The 21,956-nt window shown below is 40.1% G+C and overlaps 1 protein-coding gene and 1 pseudogene across 2 annotated transcripts in view; both read left to right on the forward strand.

Annotated features, from left to right (window-relative positions):
* Positions 1 to 1,600: 1,600 nt before the first annotated feature.
* LOC101033381 (cTAGE family member 2-like) lies at positions 1,601 to 13,023 on the forward strand (annotated as a pseudogene).
* An 88-nt stretch (positions 13,024 to 13,111) lies between these two features.
* CPM (carboxypeptidase M) overlaps positions 13,112 to 21,956 on the forward strand; it is an 83,895-nt gene continuing 75,050 nt past the window's right edge. For both annotated transcript variants that reach the window (XM_039472112.2, XM_074402578.1), the window contains exons 1-2: positions 13,112 to 13,174; positions 13,480 to 13,642. In XM_039472112.2, coding sequence (XP_039328046.2) covers positions 13,483 to 13,642 — 160 coding nt within the window. In that variant the 5' untranslated portion in view covers positions 13,112 to 13,174; positions 13,480 to 13,482. The remainder of the gene's footprint in view (positions 13,175 to 13,479; positions 13,643 to 21,956) is intronic.

Raw genomic sequence — 21,956 nt, forward strand, 5'->3', positions numbered from 1 at the left:
GGAAGCACAAATAAGCAGAAAGGCATCCCATGGTCATGGACTGAAAGATTTAATATTGTTAAAAATGTCCATACTAGCCAAAGTAAACTACATATTTAATGCAATCCCTCTCAAAATCCCAATGGTATTTCTTTGCAGGAACAGAAAAAGAAATTCTAAACTTCAAATGGAATCTCAAATGACCCAAAATAACCAAAATAATCTTGAGAAAGAACAACGCTGGAGGCTTGAAGACTTTCTGACTTCAAAACATATTACAAAGCTACAAAAATAAAAACAGCCTCCCTGTCCCCTGTATCAGTACTAGATGCCAGTAGCACTCACCCTTAGTCATGGCAATAAAAAATGTCTCAAGATATTGCCAAATGTCTTCTGAGGGCAATACTGTCCCAGTTGAGAGCCACTGATCTAACTAATCTGCTATTATTTGACATTTACTTTGTCACAATTTAAAGCAGCAGCACTTATGAAGCTCCCAAAATATTTATACTCAGCATTACTTCTGTAGGGCAAAAACAGACAAATCAACTAGAAATAAGCCAGTCACAAAAAACACAAATATTGCATGATTCCACTTATATTAGGAATCTAAACTAGTCAGACTCTTAGAAAGAATGGTGGTAGACAGGAGCAGGGTGGACAGGGAAAAGGTGAGTTTTGTTCAGCAGGTATAGAGTTTCAGTTTTGCAAGATTTGAAAAAGTTCTAGAGCTCTATTACACAACAGTGTACATAGAGTTAACACAACTGCACTGTACACCTAAGTAAGTAAATTTTATATGTTTTATACCATGATAATTTAAAAAATATAGGAAGGACATGATCTCAGAATAAGGGCTATCTTCTATAATAAAGAACAATTTGCAACCCAATTCTAACATGTTAACATGTTCTGTTGTTGTTTCAATGAGAACTGCTAAAAGACTGTCTCATCTAAGCAAGAGGAAGCTCACAGTGCCAAGTCCCCACCCCCGATCATTTGGATGATTGTTCTACTCAAACGTATGGAGACCAAAGCCCCAGCTGGTGTTGCCTGGCCTGGTGCTCTGGACATACACATTTCAGGAGAACCTTTGGTGGGTAGAGGTCTAGGATTGGAATCGTAGGTCCTGACAGAACAACGACTTCACACAATCAGCACATAGTTCACAATCTAGATGAAAGTAAATTCTAAGTGGACTACAAATATAAATCTGGGGGAGGGAGAGAGGGATGAATAGGTGGAGCCCAGAAGATCATCGGGGCCATGAAATCGTTCTGTGTGATACTGTAAACCTGGATGCATGTCATTAGACATTAGTCAAAACTCATAGCATATGAAAACAGAGGGTGGGGTGGCCAGGATAGGGTGTGTCGCAGGCTTGTGCAGGTTGGAGCACGTGCACTGCTCAGGATGTAATGTGTAACATGGGGCCGGGGTGAGCAGCATGGGCCTGTGAGGCCTGTGAGTGCCCGTGTCCCCCAGTGTTCCCTGCAGCAGGCTCCGCAGTGGTCCGCTCTGGTTGCCACTTGTGGATTCCAGTTCCAGACTGAAGGCTGCGTGTTCTCTGCCCTTTGTTGTGGCCCCCACAGGCCCGGGTTACTGTGGTGACCCTGAGAGAAGTCTTGGCGCTATGGAGGAGCCCCAGGCTACCCCTCATCCACACTTGAGGCTGGTTCTAGAGGTGCTATGCAGGGTTGTGGCAGCACTCCGTCAAAGTATGGGAGCAGATTCTAATTCTTACAGTTTTCCATGGGAATGGGTGACACTGGCAGCTATTTTTGGATTTTTTGCTGTTCTCCTTTTTGTTGTGGAGAGGTTTTAGGTCGGTTAGAAATCGTCTTTATGTGGGAAGAGAGAAAAAGCTTGCTGAAACACTTTCTAGACTAATTGAGGAAAAATGTAAACTACTTGAAAAGTTTAGCGTTATTCAAAAAGAGTATGAAGACTATGAAGTCGAGTCATCTTTACAGGATCCCAGCTTTGAGAAGGAAGCAACAAAAGCACAAAGTTTGGAGGCAACCTGTGAAAAGCTGAACAGGTCCAATACGGAACTTGAGGATGAAATACTATGTCTAGTAAAAGAGTTAAAAGAGAAATGGAAACAGTCTGAACAACATGAACTGATGGTAGATATTTCAAAAAGGAGACAGTCTCTAGAAGATGAGTCAAAATCCCTCAAATCACAAGTAGCTGAAGCCAAAATGATCGTCACGACTTTATTTCAAATGAATGAAGAACCACTGAAGATAGCAATGAAAGATGCTTTGGATGAAAATTTTCAACTTCAGGAAAGCCAGAAACAACTTTTGTAAGAAGCTAAAGTATGGAAAGAACAAGTGAGTGAACTTAATAAACAGAAAGTAACATTGGAAGACTACAAAGCACACACAGAACAAGTTCTCAATGATAAAGACAATCACATCGAGACTCTGACTGAACACTTGCTAAAGATGTAAGATTGGGCTGCTATGCTTGGAGAAGACAGAACGGATGGTGATAACTTGGTAGTTAGAAATGAACAGTGAATTGGAAAACGTTGCTTACTTAGATCATCCTCCAATAGGAGCTTTGAAGAAACTGATTCATGCTGCTAAGTTCAATGCTTCTTTCAAAACCTTAGAAGGAGAAAAAAACAAATTTATATTCAGTTACCAGAAGTTGAAAAAATGAAGAGCTTACAGAGAGTATTAAAAATCTTGAGACTGAACAAACATCTTCGCAGTCAGAAAACACACATTTTGAAGCGAGAATTAGAAGCTTCAACAGAAACTTAATGACTGAAGTATATCAAGAAAATGAAATGAAACTCTACAGGAAATTAACAACAGAGGAAAATTACCAGGTAGTCATAGAAGAGAAACTTTCTAAAGTAGACAAAAGGATCAACCATGCCACTGCAAAGCTGGAGATCTACAGAAAGCGAGCCGAAGATGTTGAAGAAGAATTGGAGAGAACGATGCATTATTATCAAGGGCGCACTATTTCCTATGAGAACAAAGCACAGGATAATTGGTTCGCAGCTCGAACTGCTGAAAATCTCAAAGATTTAAGGAAAGAAAATGCTCGCAACAGACAAAAATTAACTGAAATAGAGTTTAAATTTGAACTTTTCGAAAAAGATCCATATGTACTGGATGTTCCAAATACACCGCTTGGCAGAGAGCATTCCCCTTACGGCCCCTCACCATTGGGTCGGCTTCATCTGAAATGAGAACTTTTCTGTCTCCTCCAACTCCGTTGGAGAGTCCACCCAGACTGTCACCTTTGCTTCCAAGGAGAGGAGGAAGAGGCTCAAGAGGTCCAGGGAATCTTCTGGAACACCAAATTACCAATGAAAGAGGAGAATCAAGCTCTGATATGTTAACTGATTCTCACAGGGGTCCTTCTGACACTGGGCCCCTGTCACCTCTGTGGGAAAAGGGAGCTTCTGGAGATGATTTTCCACCAAGGGACTTCCCAGGTCCACCACATGCTCCATTTGCAAGTATGCTCATTAAAAAAATTTTTTTAAAGCTGAATATATGTTTTATTAGTCAGAAATACTAATTTTACTGTCTGTTCATGTAGTAACACAGTGGAGGAAAAAAATCTTCTAGCATTCGTGAGTGTACCATTACTATTCCGAATTGGGAAGGCAGCCAGCCATAAGTAAACTGTAATAGGTTTCAAATGGATTCATCTTAATACTACAGAATTATTTCTGTATTTTGGTAGTCAAAAAATAATTGACTTTCTGCAGGTCTTATAAAACTAAAATTATCTGTAGCTTATTGGTAGCAACCGGTTATTTGGTGAAAATTACATTACATGAAAATGTTTTTTGAGAAGGACTTTGATAATGAAAGAAAAATATATTATTATTATAGTAAGTTTCATATATTTTGAAATAATTCCTCTTTTTTAATAAACAGGTATTAAGATAGGACCAAAATTACATTAAAAGTTAATGAGATTTCCTTTAATCAACTGTATTTGAAGAGGTACATATTTCTCAATGTTGTAAAAATTAATTTGTTAGATCAAGTAATTATTCTGGTGTCAATTTTCAAAGAAAGAATAGGTAATGGAAGCTATAAAGTTGATGAGTTATTAGGGCACAATAAAGGTTCTCAAAGTTATAAAATGTCGTTTACCAATCTCTTAAACAGTGAGAAATGTCTATCCACCGAGACTTGGATTTTTCCTCCCACCTCCACACTGTGAAGGCAGAAGTGAGTTCCTTCAGGGTGGATTCTGCCTTCAAATGAGCCTGCTTCTGAACATCCAGAACCACAGCAAGAAACCTGACAAGATTTTTGCTCTCTTTAAAAGCAATTTTGACTGATCTCATTTTCAATTTAAAGTAACTGCTGTTACTGTATAACTGCTATTTATACTTAATTTACTTATACTTTACTTATACTTTTGCTAAAATATAGATGTAAATAAACATGATTTAAATGTGAATCTTATGAGTAAATGATTTCTATTTTTAGATAGTATAATTATTTTAATTATAGTTATAGTTTAACTATTTTGATTAACTAATCCACTATTATATAAATAATAGTAGGAGTTTCACATATATAATCTTGCAGGTGGGGAGGGAGACTTTAAATTCTAAAGTCTGTGTCTTTATGCCAAGAACTATATTTACTGTGGTTGTAGACAAAGGTGAAAGTAAATTTATGCTTAATTAAATAAATTTTAGTTGATTTAAAGACTTGTTTGGCATTGATAACAATAAAATCAGCTAGTTTTTCTATTAAAAAACCTCATAGCATATGTAATGTAAACTATGAGTTTAGTTGACAATAATGTATCAGCATTGGCTCATCAATTGTAGCAGATATGCCACACTAACACCAGATGTTAATAATAGGGGAAACTGTGTGTGGGGGTGGGGCAGGAAAAGGGTACATGGGAACTCTATACTTTCTGTTCAATCTTTCTGCAAACCTCAGACTGCTCTAAAAATTCATTGAAAAAATGAGATGTAAGAAGGAAAAGTCAATGAAAAAATAAAAATACCTAAGAAATAAAAATAGAAGAAACTATAAATTAATATATAATTTAAGAATAAACTTGGTAGGAATATATCATGAAAAAACATGAATCAAGGAAGAAAAGACTAATACACCACTAGAAAAATGAGAAAAAGATATTAGTAGGCTTTTTTAAAAAGGAAGAACAATAAATGTTCAACAAGACTATGAGAGAAATGTTCAGTCACATTAATATGAAAACTTAAAGTTATGAGATAAAGTTTCATTTTTATCTATGAAATTGGCAAACATTTTTAAAAGAGATAGTAGTAATCATGAGGGGCCAAACAGGCCCTTTCACATATGACCAGCGAGGACTGTACACTGGGATGAACTTTGGTCAGAAAAAAATTTCCAAAACTTGGAAGGCAAAATATGATTGCATAATTTGTTTTCACGTGAGGGCATTGCCTAACTAGCCCATATAAGGTGAATTGAATCCTGATTTGTTATTGATTTGGACATTTTACAATGTAAATTCAGATGTTAGCTAGAAGACTGGTAAGATGTTAATATTTTTGTCCAATAGACATATAATTTCTGTCCTGCACAGACAAAAATGATTTCTGCTCTGTAGAGAAGACAGCACCAGAAGCTATGGTTTATCACCCTGTAGGACATTAATCGGATTTATATCTAATTTAGCAATAATTTATAATGATTTTAGTATTCTTTTTCTTTTATATGTATATATATGTATATATTACATACGTGCATATTATATGGTATGTATACATAATATACATACTATATATAATATACATTATGAGATGTATATATATTTACATAATATATGCATATATTATAACACACACAGAATACATATGTATATATGTATATGCATATAGATATATGTACATAATATATGTATATACTTACAGGTATACATAATATATACATCTATATATGTATATACATTATAGATAGAAATATATATGTATACATATATATAGATATATATTGTGTGTGTTTGTGTTTGTATGTACACACAACTTCTCATGTCTTTCTTTGAACTGGCTTTGTTACCCTCCTGGTTTCTTCATTAATGAGTTGAAATAAAAACTTGACCTGTGCATACTCTATATTTGTATGAGAATATTTTTTAGCATTTAAAAAATTATACATTTAACATTTTATAGGAGTAAACGTGGCCAAATATTTTAAGTCTTAAAAATGTACATGCTTTTTAACCTTGCAGTTGCATGTTTAAGAATGGATCCAGAGGAGCTAAGGATGTGCTCAAAGACTTAGCTCTGAGAATGTTTAGAGATGTGCTGTGTATAATAATGAAATACCAGAAACAAACCTGCAACATTAGGGCACTGATTAATACCTACATGGGTGTGTGTTTGTTTGGGTTCTTTTTTTTTTTTAGACAGAATCTCATTCTGTCACCCAAGCTGCAGTGCAGTGCTGTGATCATGGCTCACTGCAACTTCAAATTCCTGGGCTCAAGCAATCCTCCCGCCACACCCTCCCGAGTAGCTGGGACTACAGGTGTGTGCCACCATGCCCCCTCCCTATAAGAATGGTTGTTTCCAGGTACATAAAATTTATAAGTTTAAAGTTTTTCTTTTGCCTTGTTCATATTTTTAAAAGAAAAAGGTTTGAAAGTCACAAAGTCTAGTTCTCGTTCTCGTTGACATCTATTGAGGTGCTTAGCCCCTGACTATAGTTTTTCCCTCTGTCCCAATTCCTGCCACTATCTTAGAAAATTCAGAGCCCTTAAACAGAACTGATCCAACACTCTGGCTTTTTCATTGCTGAATTTCCCATTTCCAGTGATCTTTACCTCCTCCGCGCTTTTGTAATTCACTCTAAGACATGTTGATCCTGTTTTCATTCAGAATTAGTCATTGGTCCTCTCTAACACTTTTGTGCTTTTTTTCTCTATGTTGCTTTTAGATTAAAATGATTTTGCTGTTTTTCCAATTTAAAAACGAATGCATGTTTACTGGGAAAACTTTTCAGAAAATACGGAAAGATTTAAATTAGCACTCAGCATGTTGGTCACCTTAGAAACATACTGCTAGGAATAGTTTTTGTTTGCTTCATCTAAATGAGATCTTACTATTCACTTTACTTTTATTATCTGCTTTTTGCCACTGAACAATTTATCTTTCCAAGTCAGTAAATACAGATCTATATTGAAATTATTATGGCTGAAAAATAATTAATTGTACAGCTATCATATTCTTTATATTCTAGGGTTTCTCAGCTTCAGCACTATTGACATTTTGGCCTGGATAATTCTTTGTTGTGGGAGGCTGTGTTGTGCACTGAAGGATATTTAATAGCCTCCCTGTCCTCTGTGTCTGTACTAGATGCCAGTAGCTCCCATCCCTAGTTATGACCATCAAAATGTCTCCAGATATTGCCAAATGTCTGCTGTGGGCAATACTGCCTCAAGTTGAGAACCACTGATCTAACCAATCTGCTATTGTTTGACATTTAGGTTTTATCTACTTTGTCAAAATTTAAAGCAGTAGCACTTATGAACCTCCTAACATATACAAACTCAGCACATCTTTAAATTACTTCTATAGCATAAATTTCTAGCAAGGAATGGCACACTTAAAATGTTGCTGTTTATTCCCAGATTTCTCTCCAGAAAGATTGTATTAATTTAGAATACCATTGAAACAGCATAAATGTCATTTCCTGAGATTCTGTCTACTTCCAGGTATTGTCAAACTTTTTCATCTTGCTTTGTGATAGGGAAAACAAAATATTACTTTACCCTTTTAACTTGTAATTCTTTGATTGCTTACCAGGTTTGTAATCTTTACTATGTTTATTAGCTATTTGTGTTTCTGCTTTTATGAACAGCTTATTAGTGTCCCTTGCTCATTCTTGATTTTGTAAGAGCTATTAATTCCTTCTTCCAATTTGTAATTTTTCTTATAACCTGATGTAAACCTTTTTTTAAAAATAATCTTTATAAGTTTTCCTGTACAGAAGTAATACATTTTTATGTTTTTAAATTATTAGCCTTTTTATTATGGTATTACGTTTAATGGTGTCAAACTTAGAAAGATCACCTCTAGAGCCAGGCCCGGTGGCTCACATCTGTAGCACTTTGGGAGGCCAAGGTGAGCAGATAACTTGAGGTCAGTAGTTTGAGACCAGCCTGGCCATCATAGTGAAACCCTGTCTCTACTAAAAGTACAATAATTAGCCAGGCATAGTGGCAGTCCTGTAATCCCACATACTCAAAGGCTGAGGCAGGAGAATTGCTTGAACCTGGGAGGTGGAGGCTTCAGTGAGCTAAAATCATGCCCACTGCACTCCAGCCTGGATGACAGAGCAAGGCTTCATTTCAAAAAAGAACAAAAATAAAGAGGGAAGAAAGGAAGGAAAAGGAAAAAAAAGATCACTTCTAAAATATTAAACTTCAGTATTTTACTCTATTAGGGTAATCTTTTATTTTGCTGATATCTTTCATACTCTAACACTAAATATTTTTCTCTTTAAACAAGTGTACCTTAAACTTGAATGTACATATACATCTGGAAATCCTATTAAAATGTGTGTTCTGATTCAGTAGGTTTGGCGTGGGATGAGAGATTCTGCATTTCCAACAAGCTCCAGGTGATGCCAGCACTGCCCGTGGCCTCACTCAGAGTTACAACAAGCTCCAGGTGATGCCAGCACTGCCCGTGGCTGCACTCAGAGTTACAAGCTCCAGGTGATGCCAGCACTGCCCGTGGTAACACTCAGAGTTACAACAAGCTCCAGGTGATGCCAGCACTGCCCGTGGCCTCACTCAGAGTTACAACAAGCTCCAGGTGATGCCAGCACTGCCTGTGGCCTCACTCAGAGTTACAACAAGCTCCAGGTGATGCCAGCACTGCCCGTGGCTGCGCTCAGAGTTACAAGCTCCAGGTGATGCCAGCACTGCCCGTGGTAACACTCAGAGTTACAACAAGCTCCAGGTGATGCCAGCACTGCCCGTGGCCGCACTCAGAGTTACAAGCAGCTCCAGGTGATGCCAGCACTGCCCATGGCCGCACTCAAGAGTTACAACAAGCTCCAGGTGATGCCAGCACTGCCCATGGCCGCACTCAAGAGTTACAACAAACTCCAGGTGATGCCAGCACTGCCCATGGTAACACTCAGAGTTACTGCTCCTAAACCTTCAGAGCTCAGTCCTCTGTACCCTCCATTCTCTGACTCCTTCCTGAAGTTCCTTCCTTTCCCACCTAGTGTGAACTCCAATGGCAGCAATTTCAACTACAGCTCGTCTCTTTGTTCTTCCAGAACAAGAGTCCTGGCAATCTCCATTCCAGTATTGATAAAGCCACCATTTCTTCTAGTCTCCAGCCACAGCACCCCTGCAAGGTATCAGACAGCTTCCACGTACTTCTATTAAAAACATGTGATTTCTCAGGTACATCAGCAAGTCTTCACTTTGTTTCCCTTTCCCATTCCTAGAGTAACTTTGCCTAAATGTAATCGCCTCAAGCTCCAGTCCCCCTCCTCTCACACCTCTTAATCAATGAACAACAATGAAAGGAGAACTTCTTCGAGCCGTCCAGTGGAAATAACATTTAGCATAATGACTACTGCACAATTAAAAAAAAAAAAACCTACTCAAAGACTCAACTATGTCATATTAAGATTTTCCAACACTTGAGCCAGGTGAGGTGGCTCACGTTTGTAATCCGAGGACTTTGGGAGGCTGAGGCAGAATGATCACTCGAGGCCAAAAGTTTGAGACCAGCCTGGCCAACATTGCAAAACCAGGTCTCTACTAAAAATACAAAAGTTAGCCAGGTTTGGTGATGCTCACCTGTAATCCCAGCTACTCTGGAAAGCTGAAACACAAGAATTGCTTGAACCTGGGTGGTAGAAGCTGCAGTGAGCTGATATTGCACTCCTGCACTCAAGCCAGGGCAACAGAATGAGACTGTCACTAAATAAATAAATAAACAAACAGATTCTCATTAAAAAAATATATATATATTCCCCACACTGGCAAGATGGTGGAACAGGAACAGCTCCAGTCTGCAGCTCTCAGCAAGATCAACATAGACAGCAGGTGACTTCTGCATTTCCAACTGAGGTATCCAGTTCATCTCATTGGGACTGACTGAACAGTGGGTGCAGCCCATGGAGAATGAACCGAAGTGGGGGGGGCATCACCTTATCCAGGAAGCTCAAGGGGTCGGGGCATGCCCCTCCCCTAGTCAAGGAAAGCCATGAAAGACTGTACTGAGAGGAACAGTCCACTCCAGCCCAGATACTGCACTTTTCCCATGGTCTTCACAACCGGCAGACCAGGAGATTCCCTCCAGTTCCTACCCTACCAGGGCCCTGGGTTTCAAGCACAAATCTGGGCAGCTGTTTGGGCAGTCACCAAGAGAGCAGCAGCTTTTTTTTTTTTTTTTTTTTTTCATACCCCAGTGGCACCTGGAATGCCAGCAAGACAGAATTGTTCACTACCCTGGAAAGGGGGCTGAAGCCAGGGAGCCAAGTGGTCTGTGGCCAGGTGACTCAGCGGGTCCCATCCCCACGGAGCCCAGCAAGCTAAGATTCACTGGCTTGAAATTCTTGCTGCCAGCATAGCAGGCTGAGGTCGACCTGGGATGCTCAAGCTTGGTGGGGGGAGGGGCGGACACCATTGCTGAGGCTTGAGTAGGCAGTTTTACCCTCACAGTGTAAACAAAACCACCAGGAAGTTCAAACTGGGCAGAGCCCACCAGACCAGCTCAGCAAGGCCACTGCTGCCAGACTGCCTCTCTGGATTCCTCCTCTCTGGGCAGGGCATCCCTGAAAAAACAGGCAGCAGCCCCAGTCAGGGACTTATAGATAAAACCACCATCTCCTTGGGACAGAGCACCTCAGAGAAAGGGTGGCTATGGGTGCAGTTTCAGCAGACTGAAACATCCCTGCATGACAGCTCTGCAGACAGCAGTAGATCTCCCAGCACAGTGTTTGAACTCTGATAAGGGACAGACTGCCTCCTCAAGTGGGTCCTTAACCCCCATGTATCCTGACTGGGAGACACCTCCCAGGAGGGGCAGACAGACACCTCATATGGGAGAGCACTGGCTGGCATCTGGTGGGTGTCCCTCCAGGATGAAGCTTCCAGAGGAAGGAACAGGCAGCAGTCTTTGCTATTCTGCAGCCTCCACTGGTGATACCCAGGCAAACAGGGTCTAGAGTGAACCTCCAGCAAATTCCAGCAGACCTGCAGCAGAGGAGCCTGTTAGAAGGAAAACTAACAAACAGAAAGGAATAGTATCGTTGTCCACTCCTAGATCCCATCCAAATATCACCAACATCAAAGACCACAGGTAAATAAATTCACAAAGATGGGAAGAAACCAACACAAAAAGGTTAAAAACTCCAAAAACTGGAATGCCTCTTCTCCAAAGGATCACAATTCCTTGTCAGCAAGGGAACAGAACTGGACTGAAAATGAGTTGAATTGACAGTAGCAGGCTTCTGTCAATATTAAAATCCTCTGAGCTAAAGGAACACGTTCGAACCCAGTGCAAGGAAGCTAAGAACCTTGAAAACAGGTTAGACAAATTGCTAACTACAATAACCAGTTTAGAGAGGAACATAAATGACCTGATGGAGCTGAAAAACACAGCACAAGGACTTTGTAAAGCATACACAAGTATCAATAGCTGAATTGATCAAGTGAGAAAAGATATAAAATTGAAAATCAACTCAATGAAATAAAGTAAGAAGACAAGATTAGAGAAAAAAATCTTACAATGTTCCTGCTAACCTTATTTAGATAGGTACAATTAAGACTTCCTTTTACAGACCAGAAAATAAGGCACAGTGAATCGATACAGCCAATGAGTGTCAGAGCAAGAATTGGCACCCATCCCTTGAGCGCCTCAGCTCTCAAACCACTCTTCTCTGCCGCTGCAGAATCACAGGAGGTCTTAGAGAGTTCGGAGAGCTCAATTCTAGTTAAAGTATCTGTATGTGTAAGAAAGAAGGGGTAGGAAATCTTTAGGCTTTGCAGCTCTTGAAGGCATATTAGTTTCACTCAAGGTCCTCTTTAAAAATACTGTTTCTTGGGCCTCCACGAGAAAAATTCTATTTAATGAGTCAGGGGCTTGTATCTGTATTTTTCATCTGTAAAAGAGGAATGTTATCTCAAATCAGTGGTTTTCAAACTTTTTATATTCACCAGACCTTTGAACCGGCTCCAATGGGGTTACTACAATCAGAGTGAGAGAGCAAGAGAGAAAGGGAGAGAGAGCGAGAGACGGAGAGAGCAAGAGAGAGCCAGAGAGAAAGAGTGAGTGAGAGCGCTAGAGAGAGACAGCTGGCCCGCGCCACAAACCACCTCTCGGGTTTAAGTGAAGCCTTCGTTTTCTCTCGTGCAGAGACCATGCCATCCTTCCAGAAAGAAGCATTTTAGGACAAGAGACCTGGAACTGGCCTAAGGAGTGCCAGGGGAGGAACCATCGGATTTACAACAGCGGCTCTGCCTTCTTCCATGTGATTTCCAGTTTTAAATTCAACTCTGATTTACACAAATCCCACCCACCATGTAAATTTGTTGGGCAATGTCCTGCACTCTGCACTTCGTGGCATTTAAAACTTCCACACACGCGCGTGTTCTCTCTTGGAGCCCCGCGATCGCTGAGCCGCGCCAGGCAGCTGGCACCGCTGGGAGCGTGGCTCGCGCTGCCAGGGCCGAGGCCGCCCACCCCGCCGGAGCACGCGCGGGGCTCAGGGCGCCCAGGACTCGGGACGCGTCCCGGCTTTAGGTGGGCCCCGGCACCGCCAACCTCAGGAAACCCGCCGAACCCTTAACGTCTCGAAAGTGGCCGCAGCCTGCGTCAGAGATTGTCCCTCCGTGGAGCGCCCGGTGGCCTGCCCAGGGCACGGCCGTGGCCGAGAGGAGGACACACTTCTAACCTGGGGTGCCAGCAGAGACTGTCCGCGAGGGGAGACTCCACGTCTCGCCGCCCGCCCGCACCCGCCGCTCCACGAAAGGGCGCAACCGGCGGGCGCCGGCTCTCCTAGGTGTGAAGGCGGCTGAGGCCCCGCCCGGGAGGCCCCCGCGCGGCTCAGGAGTGGGCCAGAGGGACGTCTGGAGGCGGGACCCGGGCGCGCCCGCCCCCATGACCGGGATATAACACCGGGTCCCGCCGGGCGGCCGCGGGCGGGTGGAGGTGCGCGCTTGGGCCCTGGTGAGGCTGGTGGCGCGCGGGACCCGGCGCAGCTGCGGCAGCTGCCGGGCGGCGGAAGCGCCGGGAGGAGAGGGAGGAGAGGGCGGCGCGGGCGGCGCTGGCGGCTGGGTTCAGGGCACCAAGGCTGCCCGTGCTCCCGGGCTCCGGTTGCACGGCTCACTCCCGAAGATGTGGCTTCCAGCCTTTGCCTCCCTAGGAAGCAGGGAGCGTCAGTGTCGGGAGACTCTGAGACCGGAGTGCCGGAGCTGCTGATGCCCCCGCCAGCCTTCAAGTGTTCTCAGGTTCTTCTTTTTATTCATCTCCAGAACATGGACTTCCCGTGCCTCTGGCTACAGCTGTTGCTGCCTTTGGTAGCTGCGCTGGATTTCAGCTACCACCACCAGGAAGGGATGGAAGCGTTTTTGAAGACTGTTGCCCAAAACTACAGTTCTATCACTCACTTACACAGTATTGGGAAGTCTGTGAAAGGTAGGGTCCGGCTGTGCGCACTTTCCCAAACCCTCAGTCCTCCTTTCAGTGTTCATTAAATGTGCCCCAGCTTCCCATGTCCTCTTCCACGTACCTACCCTGAGGGGCGCAGAACAGGTAAACCGGTACCCTGCGTGTTGGTTGTTTTCTGCTTTTGTTTTGTTGGGAGGAATAGTAGAAAGAACTGAATTTTACTGGACTTGTCCATTGTAATTCAGTGTCACTGAGTCCTTTGCGTGTTTGGAGTTCTGTCTTTTGGATCTTGCAGACATTGATTATTTGGGATGTGTATTTTAGCTCCTTTTCAAGAAAACTCCATAGTAAGTCGGTCTATCCATTTCAGTTTCCCTTTGGGCTTCTTTAAATATGACTTGGACTGTTAATGTCACGTCTTCAAGTCTCTTTTAAACTGAAATAATGCGGTTTTGTTGGTAAGATTTCTATGTAATTCGCCTTTTAAAGTTGTGCAAAATTATCATTTCTACAAGTTTCTTTTAATCTAAGTCGTACAGTTCTGTTGGTTAGATTTGTGCCACGTATAATTAGCCCTATGACTTAAAGTTATGCAAAAAAGTGGTTCTATAATTAAAGGCTGTTATGAAAATGTATCCATTTGGTTTCTTGTTTGTTTGAGACAGAGTCTCACTCTCTTGCCCAGGCTGAAGTGCAATGGTGTGATCTCGGCTCACTGCAACCTCTGCCTCCTGGGTTCAAGCAACTCTCCTGGCCCAGACTTTTAGCAGCTGTGATTGTAGGCGCAAGCCACCATGCCCGGCTAATTTTCGTATTTTTAGTAGAGACGGGGTTTCACCATGTTGGTCAATCTGGTCTCAAACTCCTGACCTCAGGCGATCCATCTGCCTCGGCCTCCCAAAGTCCTGAGATTACAGACGTGAGCCACCACACCCGGCCTAAAATATATCCATTTGAAGAAGACAATGCTAGATAATATGTTAGTAGTGATTGAATCTCTTCCTAGCATTTTCATATTTATCATTAATAATTTGTTAGTTTTAAGTTAGAAATTACGTAAAACTGTTTTCATTTTTATAGACAAGAAATTAAATAATTTGTTCAAGGACTTCCAGATGGTGAATTTTATTGCCAGGACTGGCAACCAGACCATTCAGACAAGGCAAATAATTTGATCAGATGTTATTATTTCTTAATTATCTTTTTACATCTTTTACATATTAATCATCTTAAACATCTGGATCATTTATTATCCAGATGTTCCCAAAGAGGTTACCAGAAAACTTAGTTTTTAAATCAAAAGTTTCATAAAGTTTATGCAATTTGGATCTCAATTCTTTGTACGGTATGTTCAAACTCTGCGTGGATTTTTAGCTCTGAGTCTTTGAGTCAGTTGAGAGTCTTATAATTACCATATTCTTAATAATTTTCAAAAATATCAAGGCTATGGCTTCTATATTTGTTTATGCCAGGCTTGCAGGCCCTAAGCCTGACATAAACATATCTTAAAGAAAAAGAATTATATAAATGTATTTATGTGCAATGTGAAGTCAGTATCATGGGCTATGTGTAATAGTACTTTGTTTTTAAACAGCATTGCCAAAGACTTGGTGCCAGAATTATTCTAGATTACTCTATAATCCAAAATTATAGAGGTTGGGTGTGTGAGAAATCATATCTTGAATCAGCGTACGTATTCAGCCTTCTGAAATCATTTCTCCGCTAGGGCTAGAGTGAGCAATTTAAAAAGATCTAGGAATACTAATTATATTAATTTAAAAAATATAGAACACAACTAGCTTGAGTTATTGTTCAGTCATCATTTCAACCACAAGATGATGAGGATGTTGTTATTTTTAAGTACTAAATGATTTGGTGAGGTTTCCTGTTTTCAAACACAGTGTGCTTGTGACAGTTGGCGGCTCTGTTTCCTAATGTGAATCAGCAAATATGATCTATCCTGCATGATATCAAACCACAATCACAGTAAAAGTCAGCAGGCTTAATATTTTTTAAATTTTACCTTATATGCACCGTTGTGGTTAAAGGCTTGAGGAGATATCATGTAAAAATAAAATCTGACACTAGTGGTCAAATATTTGTGTTGAGTATTGCTCTGAATAATAACTCAGATTAAGAAAAATCCCAAATCCGCTATTTGGCTCCAAGCAGTAGGCTAAACTGCACGCCAGTAACTGGGAGTCAGTTGCCAAAGTGTCACTGCATAATAGTGTGACAATTGAGATGGTGCTCCTTTGTTCGTGCTCTTTTTCACTAGGTAGACTATTTTTCCTAGCTGTTCTACCCTCTGGTGTAAGATAAGTTTGCTTAGAAAACAGAATTTATGACCCAGGTGCAGTGGCTCACACCTGTAATCATAACACTTTGGGAGGACAAGGCAAGAGGATCACCTGAGGTCAGTAATTTAAGACCAGCCTGGCCAACATGGTAAAACATTGTCTCTACCAAAAATACAAAAACATTAGCGTGATGGCACGCACCTGTGGTCCCTGCTATTAGGGAAGCTGAGGCAGGAGAGTAGCATGAACCCAGAAAGCAGAGGTTGCAATGAGCCAAGATCATGCCGCTGTACTCCAGCCTGGCCAACAAGAATGAAACTTCATCTCAAAATAAAACAATTTATTATACACGTTATATATTTATATCACATGTATTAACATGAGCAATCTTACCCAGAAGAGAAAGTAATATTCCTATGTAACCAAATACATTTTTAGTTTTTGTAAAAACTAAAATGTATGTGATACATATATATGTACGTTTGTTGTAATTGTGGATTATATTCTGCTTGTTTTTCCATTTCACATTATTTCATCATATATTTCCATGAATTGACAAAGTCTGCATATGTGAATTCGTTGCTGTATAGTATTTTATCCTCTTGATTATGTGAATTTTCTTATTCACTTCTCTGGGCATCCGTATAGTTTTTGGTTAACTCTGTTATAAACACAGATGCTATAAAACCACAGATACATGTCATGATAATTACTTATATTATTATTGGTGATTTTTAAAAACTTTCTTATTTTGAAACTTTTAAAACTCACACAAAAGTTAAGCACACATGTACCCTTTACCCAGATTCAGCCATAGTAGACCATATTTCAGTTGAGCCTTTTGAAGGAAATCCCAGGTGAAAATCTTAGGTGAAACAAGAGAAACAAAAAAGAACTGATGACTTAGTTCAGAAAAATCAGAAAAGGTACAGTGTCCATCAGTTCATTCATTCAGTCCTCATTCATTCAATTAACAGAATACCTCCCATTTTTTGCCCCAAACCCCTTAGTTTAGGATACCTGGCATATAATCAATAATCTATATCTGCTTATTTAGTGGATTGAATATTTGCTGAGCAAAAGTCATGGGAGGCAAACAAGATCTGTGTCATTCATTCCCTGCCATTAGGTACTCATTTTCAAATACGAATGTATTTACTGTGAGTTTCTCAGAGTAGTCTCTCCTCATACACACATCCCAAAATTAGGAACATTTTATTATATTTAAAAAAATTAACTCTTGTGTTGAGGGTTGCTTTTCAATAGATAGCAATGAAAGAACTGCTCTGCTACAAAAAAAAAAAAGAAAAACAAACAAACAAACAAAACCCAAAGGGTCATTTAAAATGAGATTTCCTACCATCTATTTTAAGAATCTTTCCTTGGCCAGGTGTGGTGGCTCAGGTCTATAATCCCAGCACTTAAGGAGGCTGAGGTGGGAGAATTGTTTGAGCCCAGTTTGAGACCAGCCTGGGCAACATAGTGAGACCCCGTTTCTAAGAAAACACACACACACACACACACACACACACACACACACACAAATTTAACCAGGCATAATGGTGCAGGCCTGTGGTGCCAGCTACTTAGGGAAACTGAGGCATGACTCACTTGAGCCTGGGAGTTCAAGGCTGCCATGAGCCATGATCATGCCACTGTACTCCAGTCTGGACTACAGAGCAAGACCCTGTCTCAAAAAAAAAAAAAAAGAAACTTGTCTTGCCTCCTGCTAAATCTAATTGTCATTATATCTGAATATGGTTGGTAGGGTAATAACACCTTCCTTACTAGAGATAATATTATTTGAGATTTTTTAAAGCCAGTCAAATTTGGTAGTCTCTGTTATCAAGTACTTTCCATGTAGTAAATGGTTTAATACATTATTTCAATCTCAACAACTCAAAGTAGGCATTATCCTTATTTACAAAACAGGTGAAATGAAAAACAGAGAGGTTAATTATCTTGCTGAAGATCACATAGCTAAGTGTTAGAGGATTCAAAATCAGATCTGCCTATTTCCCAAGGACCCCTCTATTCTCTTTAAAAAAGCAGCTTGACACACATGGGGATGATTCCATGGAAGTTGAGGTCATTAGTAGAGGGTTTTAGGACCATGGTTTGGGCACACTTGACCTGAAAGTATAGCTTCTAGCAAGGATCTACAGCTATTCTTTTCAGTAGCCATTAGCCACTATGCAATTGAGAAGTTAAATTTGACTAGGCCAAATTGACAGGTGCTAGAAAGTGACTTTGAAGACTTAATACAAAAAAGTAAAAGTTCACTACTAATGTTTTATACTGATTACATGTTGAAATAATATTTTAGAAATGTTACATAAAAAATATTTTTAAAAATTAATTTTAAGACCAGGAGCAATGGCTCACACCTGTAATCCCAGCACTTTGGGAGGCTGAGGCAGGTGGATCACCCAAGCTCAGGAGTTTGAGACCAGCCTGGGCAACATGGTAACACCCCATCTCTACCAAAAATAGAAAATTTAGCTGAGCATGGTGGCTCATGCCTGTGGTCCCAGCTACTCGGAAGGGTGAGATGTGAGCATCACTTGAGCTTGGGAGGCAGAGATTGCAGTGAGCCAAGATTGTACCACTGCACTCTAACCTGGGTGACAGAGTGAGACCGCCGTCTCAAAAATAAGTAAATACATAAATAAAAATTAATTTCACCTGTTTCTTTTTACATTACTAAGGTAACCTACTAGAAGACTAAAATTATATATACAACTTGCATTATAGTTTGATCAGTTATGCTGCTATAGAGAGCAATTTGTTATTAATTTTTTCCTGAGTATGAGAGGAATTCTAGTTCATTTAGAAAATCTGTATCATACAACAAAGCACCAAAAAGAAAACAAAAATCTCACCATCCAAAGAAAACATTTAGTAGATTGGAATCATACTACAGAGGTTTGAGCCTTTTTACCCTCTCTGAGTCAAATATCTTATTTTGTTTGTCCATGTAAACATGTATTTCTAAAACTTGATTTTTCATTTCTGTTTTGTATTCTGTCAGTAGATATATCATTGTTTATTTAACTCTTGCCCTACTGGTGAATATTTGTTTCTAAACTTTCCCTGTTATAATGAATGCTGTAGTGAGCATCCTTGTAGCTAAGACAGCAAAAGGCTGAGCACAGGCTTGGAACCACCGTGCCCAAGTGCAAATGCTGGATTCTCAGTTTTGTAGCTGTGTCACTGTGGGTCTTTAGAACAATTCCTGGTACATAGTAAGTGTAAAAGCTGCTATTACTATTATTATTATGGATACATACCCAAAAAGGGAATTATGAAGTCTAAAGCAGTTTTCAGTATTTGATAAATATACCGAATTGCCTTCCAAAAAGATTGTGTTGATTTATAATCTCTTGAGAAATGCATGTCAAGAAAAATAAAACAATTCTTCTAAAACTTACACTAGTCATCAATCAATACTGTCATTAGTGCTTTGAAAGATTACTGTAGCATGTATTTCTTGTTGTTAGGTTTTAAGTATGGGGGAGACTTTATTTGTCTGGCGTCTTTCTCTAAGAACCTCACCTTCCCATAATCAACAGACATTTACTGAATTCCTCTACCAGGAGTCCTATACCATTTCAGATGTTCAGAAATCTCCCTAACATTGGTTAAGATTCTTGCTCCTAAGAGGAATGTACTGTGTTCATGTACACATATCTCTTATGATCACTTGCCCTCGACTGGGTAGATTTTAGCTGGTGATTTATCCTCAGAAAAGAACATTGCATATAAAATTTTGGCACAGCACTTGGTCATCTGTCACATTCTGCTCATTTCCCACATATGCTCGTAAAACCGGTTTGCTTGAGATCCTGTATAAAATGCCTATTGTGATGCATATTGAGGACAAATATCAAGAAAACCACTAAAATCTAAGAACTTCGGCTATAATATACATGTTTGTGATTTAAAGTTAAATGGGTTTAGTAAGCCTTTCCCCTTTAACATAATATGCAGAGTCCCTTTCTGAGACATCTATCAGCTATCAGCCTTATTCTTGAAACATTCAGCGTTTCTTAAAGACACTGCCTTTCTTCATCTTGTGAGGAAATGATTCAGATTTCCCTTAATTTGTAGTATGATATTTTAAGAGAAAAAACAGAGAATATCCAAAAAGTAACATAGAATTTTACTTTGCTTCTTATATCTAATAACTTTTTATTTCAAATCTCAATTGTATCTAAACAGCAATATTCTAGCGGCAAGTGAGAGTTGTAACTTTTAGAAGGTAATAATCACAGCCAACATTAAGTGAATTTTGTCATCTGGCACTTTACATAAATGTCTCAATCATTCTAACAATGGTATGGAATACCATGATTATCCCCCAATTTACATGTAAAGAATGAAGATTAAGTGAGTTGTCCATTGTTAGCAGGTGACAGAGGTTTGACTGGAACCAAAGTCTGTCTTGTATCAAAGGCTGAAACATTAAGCCTCTTTTCTAGAGATAAAAGTTTCTCCAGAGACCTTTTTCTCTGTTCTTGTCCTTCCCTCCTTCTCGTCTGTACCACGTTGCCCCTGGCCCCAGTGATTCTGAAGGAGTTGACAAGCATCCTCTATCATCCAAGAAAAGGCCTGTATTAAATACTCTTTATGTGCCAAGTGATCGCCTATGGAATGCCGTGATCCTTTTTTGGTATTCACAGTTTCATCCAAAGCAGTTTGAATTCCACCTTTTGGTGTACAGTTAGATTTTATTTTCCAATATGCTGAAGCTTTTTGATTATGAAGCAAAAAGAGAAGGCTGAGCTTGTGATTTGCACATTCACGGGCCGCCCACCCACCAAGCTGCCATCTTGAGTTTAAGATGTGCAACTGAAAGCAGGGCTTCTCATTAAGGACAGTCTGCCCCCTAGGGGAATTTTTGGAAATGTGGGGATGAGGTTTGGGTCCTAACTTGTTAACAGTCTTTGAGAAGGGGGAGAACTTCCCTTCTGAAGCTTCCTCCTGATCTGCCTGTCAGCAATGCACAGAACAGTCCCGTATAGTGAAGACTTGTTCCCTTCTATTTTCTTTTTTTCTTTTAGTAGAGACAGGGGTCTCACGATGTTGCCCAGGCGGTTCTCAAACTTTTGAGCTTAAGCAATCCTTCTGCCTCAGCCTCCCAAAGTGCTGGGCTTACAGGAATGAGCCACTGTGCCCTCCGCCCACAACTTTGTAATGTCCTTCGTAGGTGTAAGACCAGCTTACAATTATCTAAGCCTAAAACCAAACTCTTTTTTATATACAAGTATAAAATATTTTTCCCCAACAGTTTTCATATATACCTTTCAGGGATACCCCTACATGTAAATCGAGGGAATTATACTTTATTTTGCTCTCAACTTGACTGAGAGCTATTTCATATTCAGAAAATCCTGACAACAGTGACCAAAGAGCCAAATCAATCTGCATTTATAATCTATATGTTCACGGTGACTCTCAAGTATAGATACAGGCATGTGACTTCATTTGTCTTCTAGTGGAGTGTCCAAGTTTTTGCATATAGATACCATATTTTATGTAAATTGCTTTCTTTTTTATTTTTGCTTTGTGTAGTTTGAACACTATATCAACCTTCTGAAATTATGTATGTAAATGTGATAGAATTGTTTGTCAGCATAATAGAAGTTGCAGAATATTGGACATGAAAAAAAGAGACATCATCTGATAGGGTTAAGAGCTATTGGTGTAGAAGCACAGAGAGAGCTGATAAGGACCCACTTGAAGTTCATGTAGCCAGCATCCAAAAGGTGCTTAGTTTCTGTTCTTAATCCATGAACGTGTGGGTCTGATGGTAACACTGTGATGACAGCAGTATCTAGAGTTGAGCTGTGATAACTGCCATTACCCCTGATTCCTCCTTTCAGTTTGTGTATTTAGAACACCCGTTTCTCTAAGTGTGCAAAGTAAGAAAGAAAGATTTTTAAAAAAAACCTTAAAGTAATATTACCTCCCCCTGAAAACACACACACACACACACACACACACACACACACACACACACGCTATATCAAATAGCAACA

This window comes from Saimiri boliviensis, chromosome 7, assembly GCF_048565385.1.
Source record: "Saimiri boliviensis isolate mSaiBol1 chromosome 7, mSaiBol1.pri, whole genome shotgun sequence".
Classification (NCBI taxonomy): Eukaryota; Metazoa; Chordata; class Mammalia; order Primates; family Cebidae; genus Saimiri; species Saimiri boliviensis.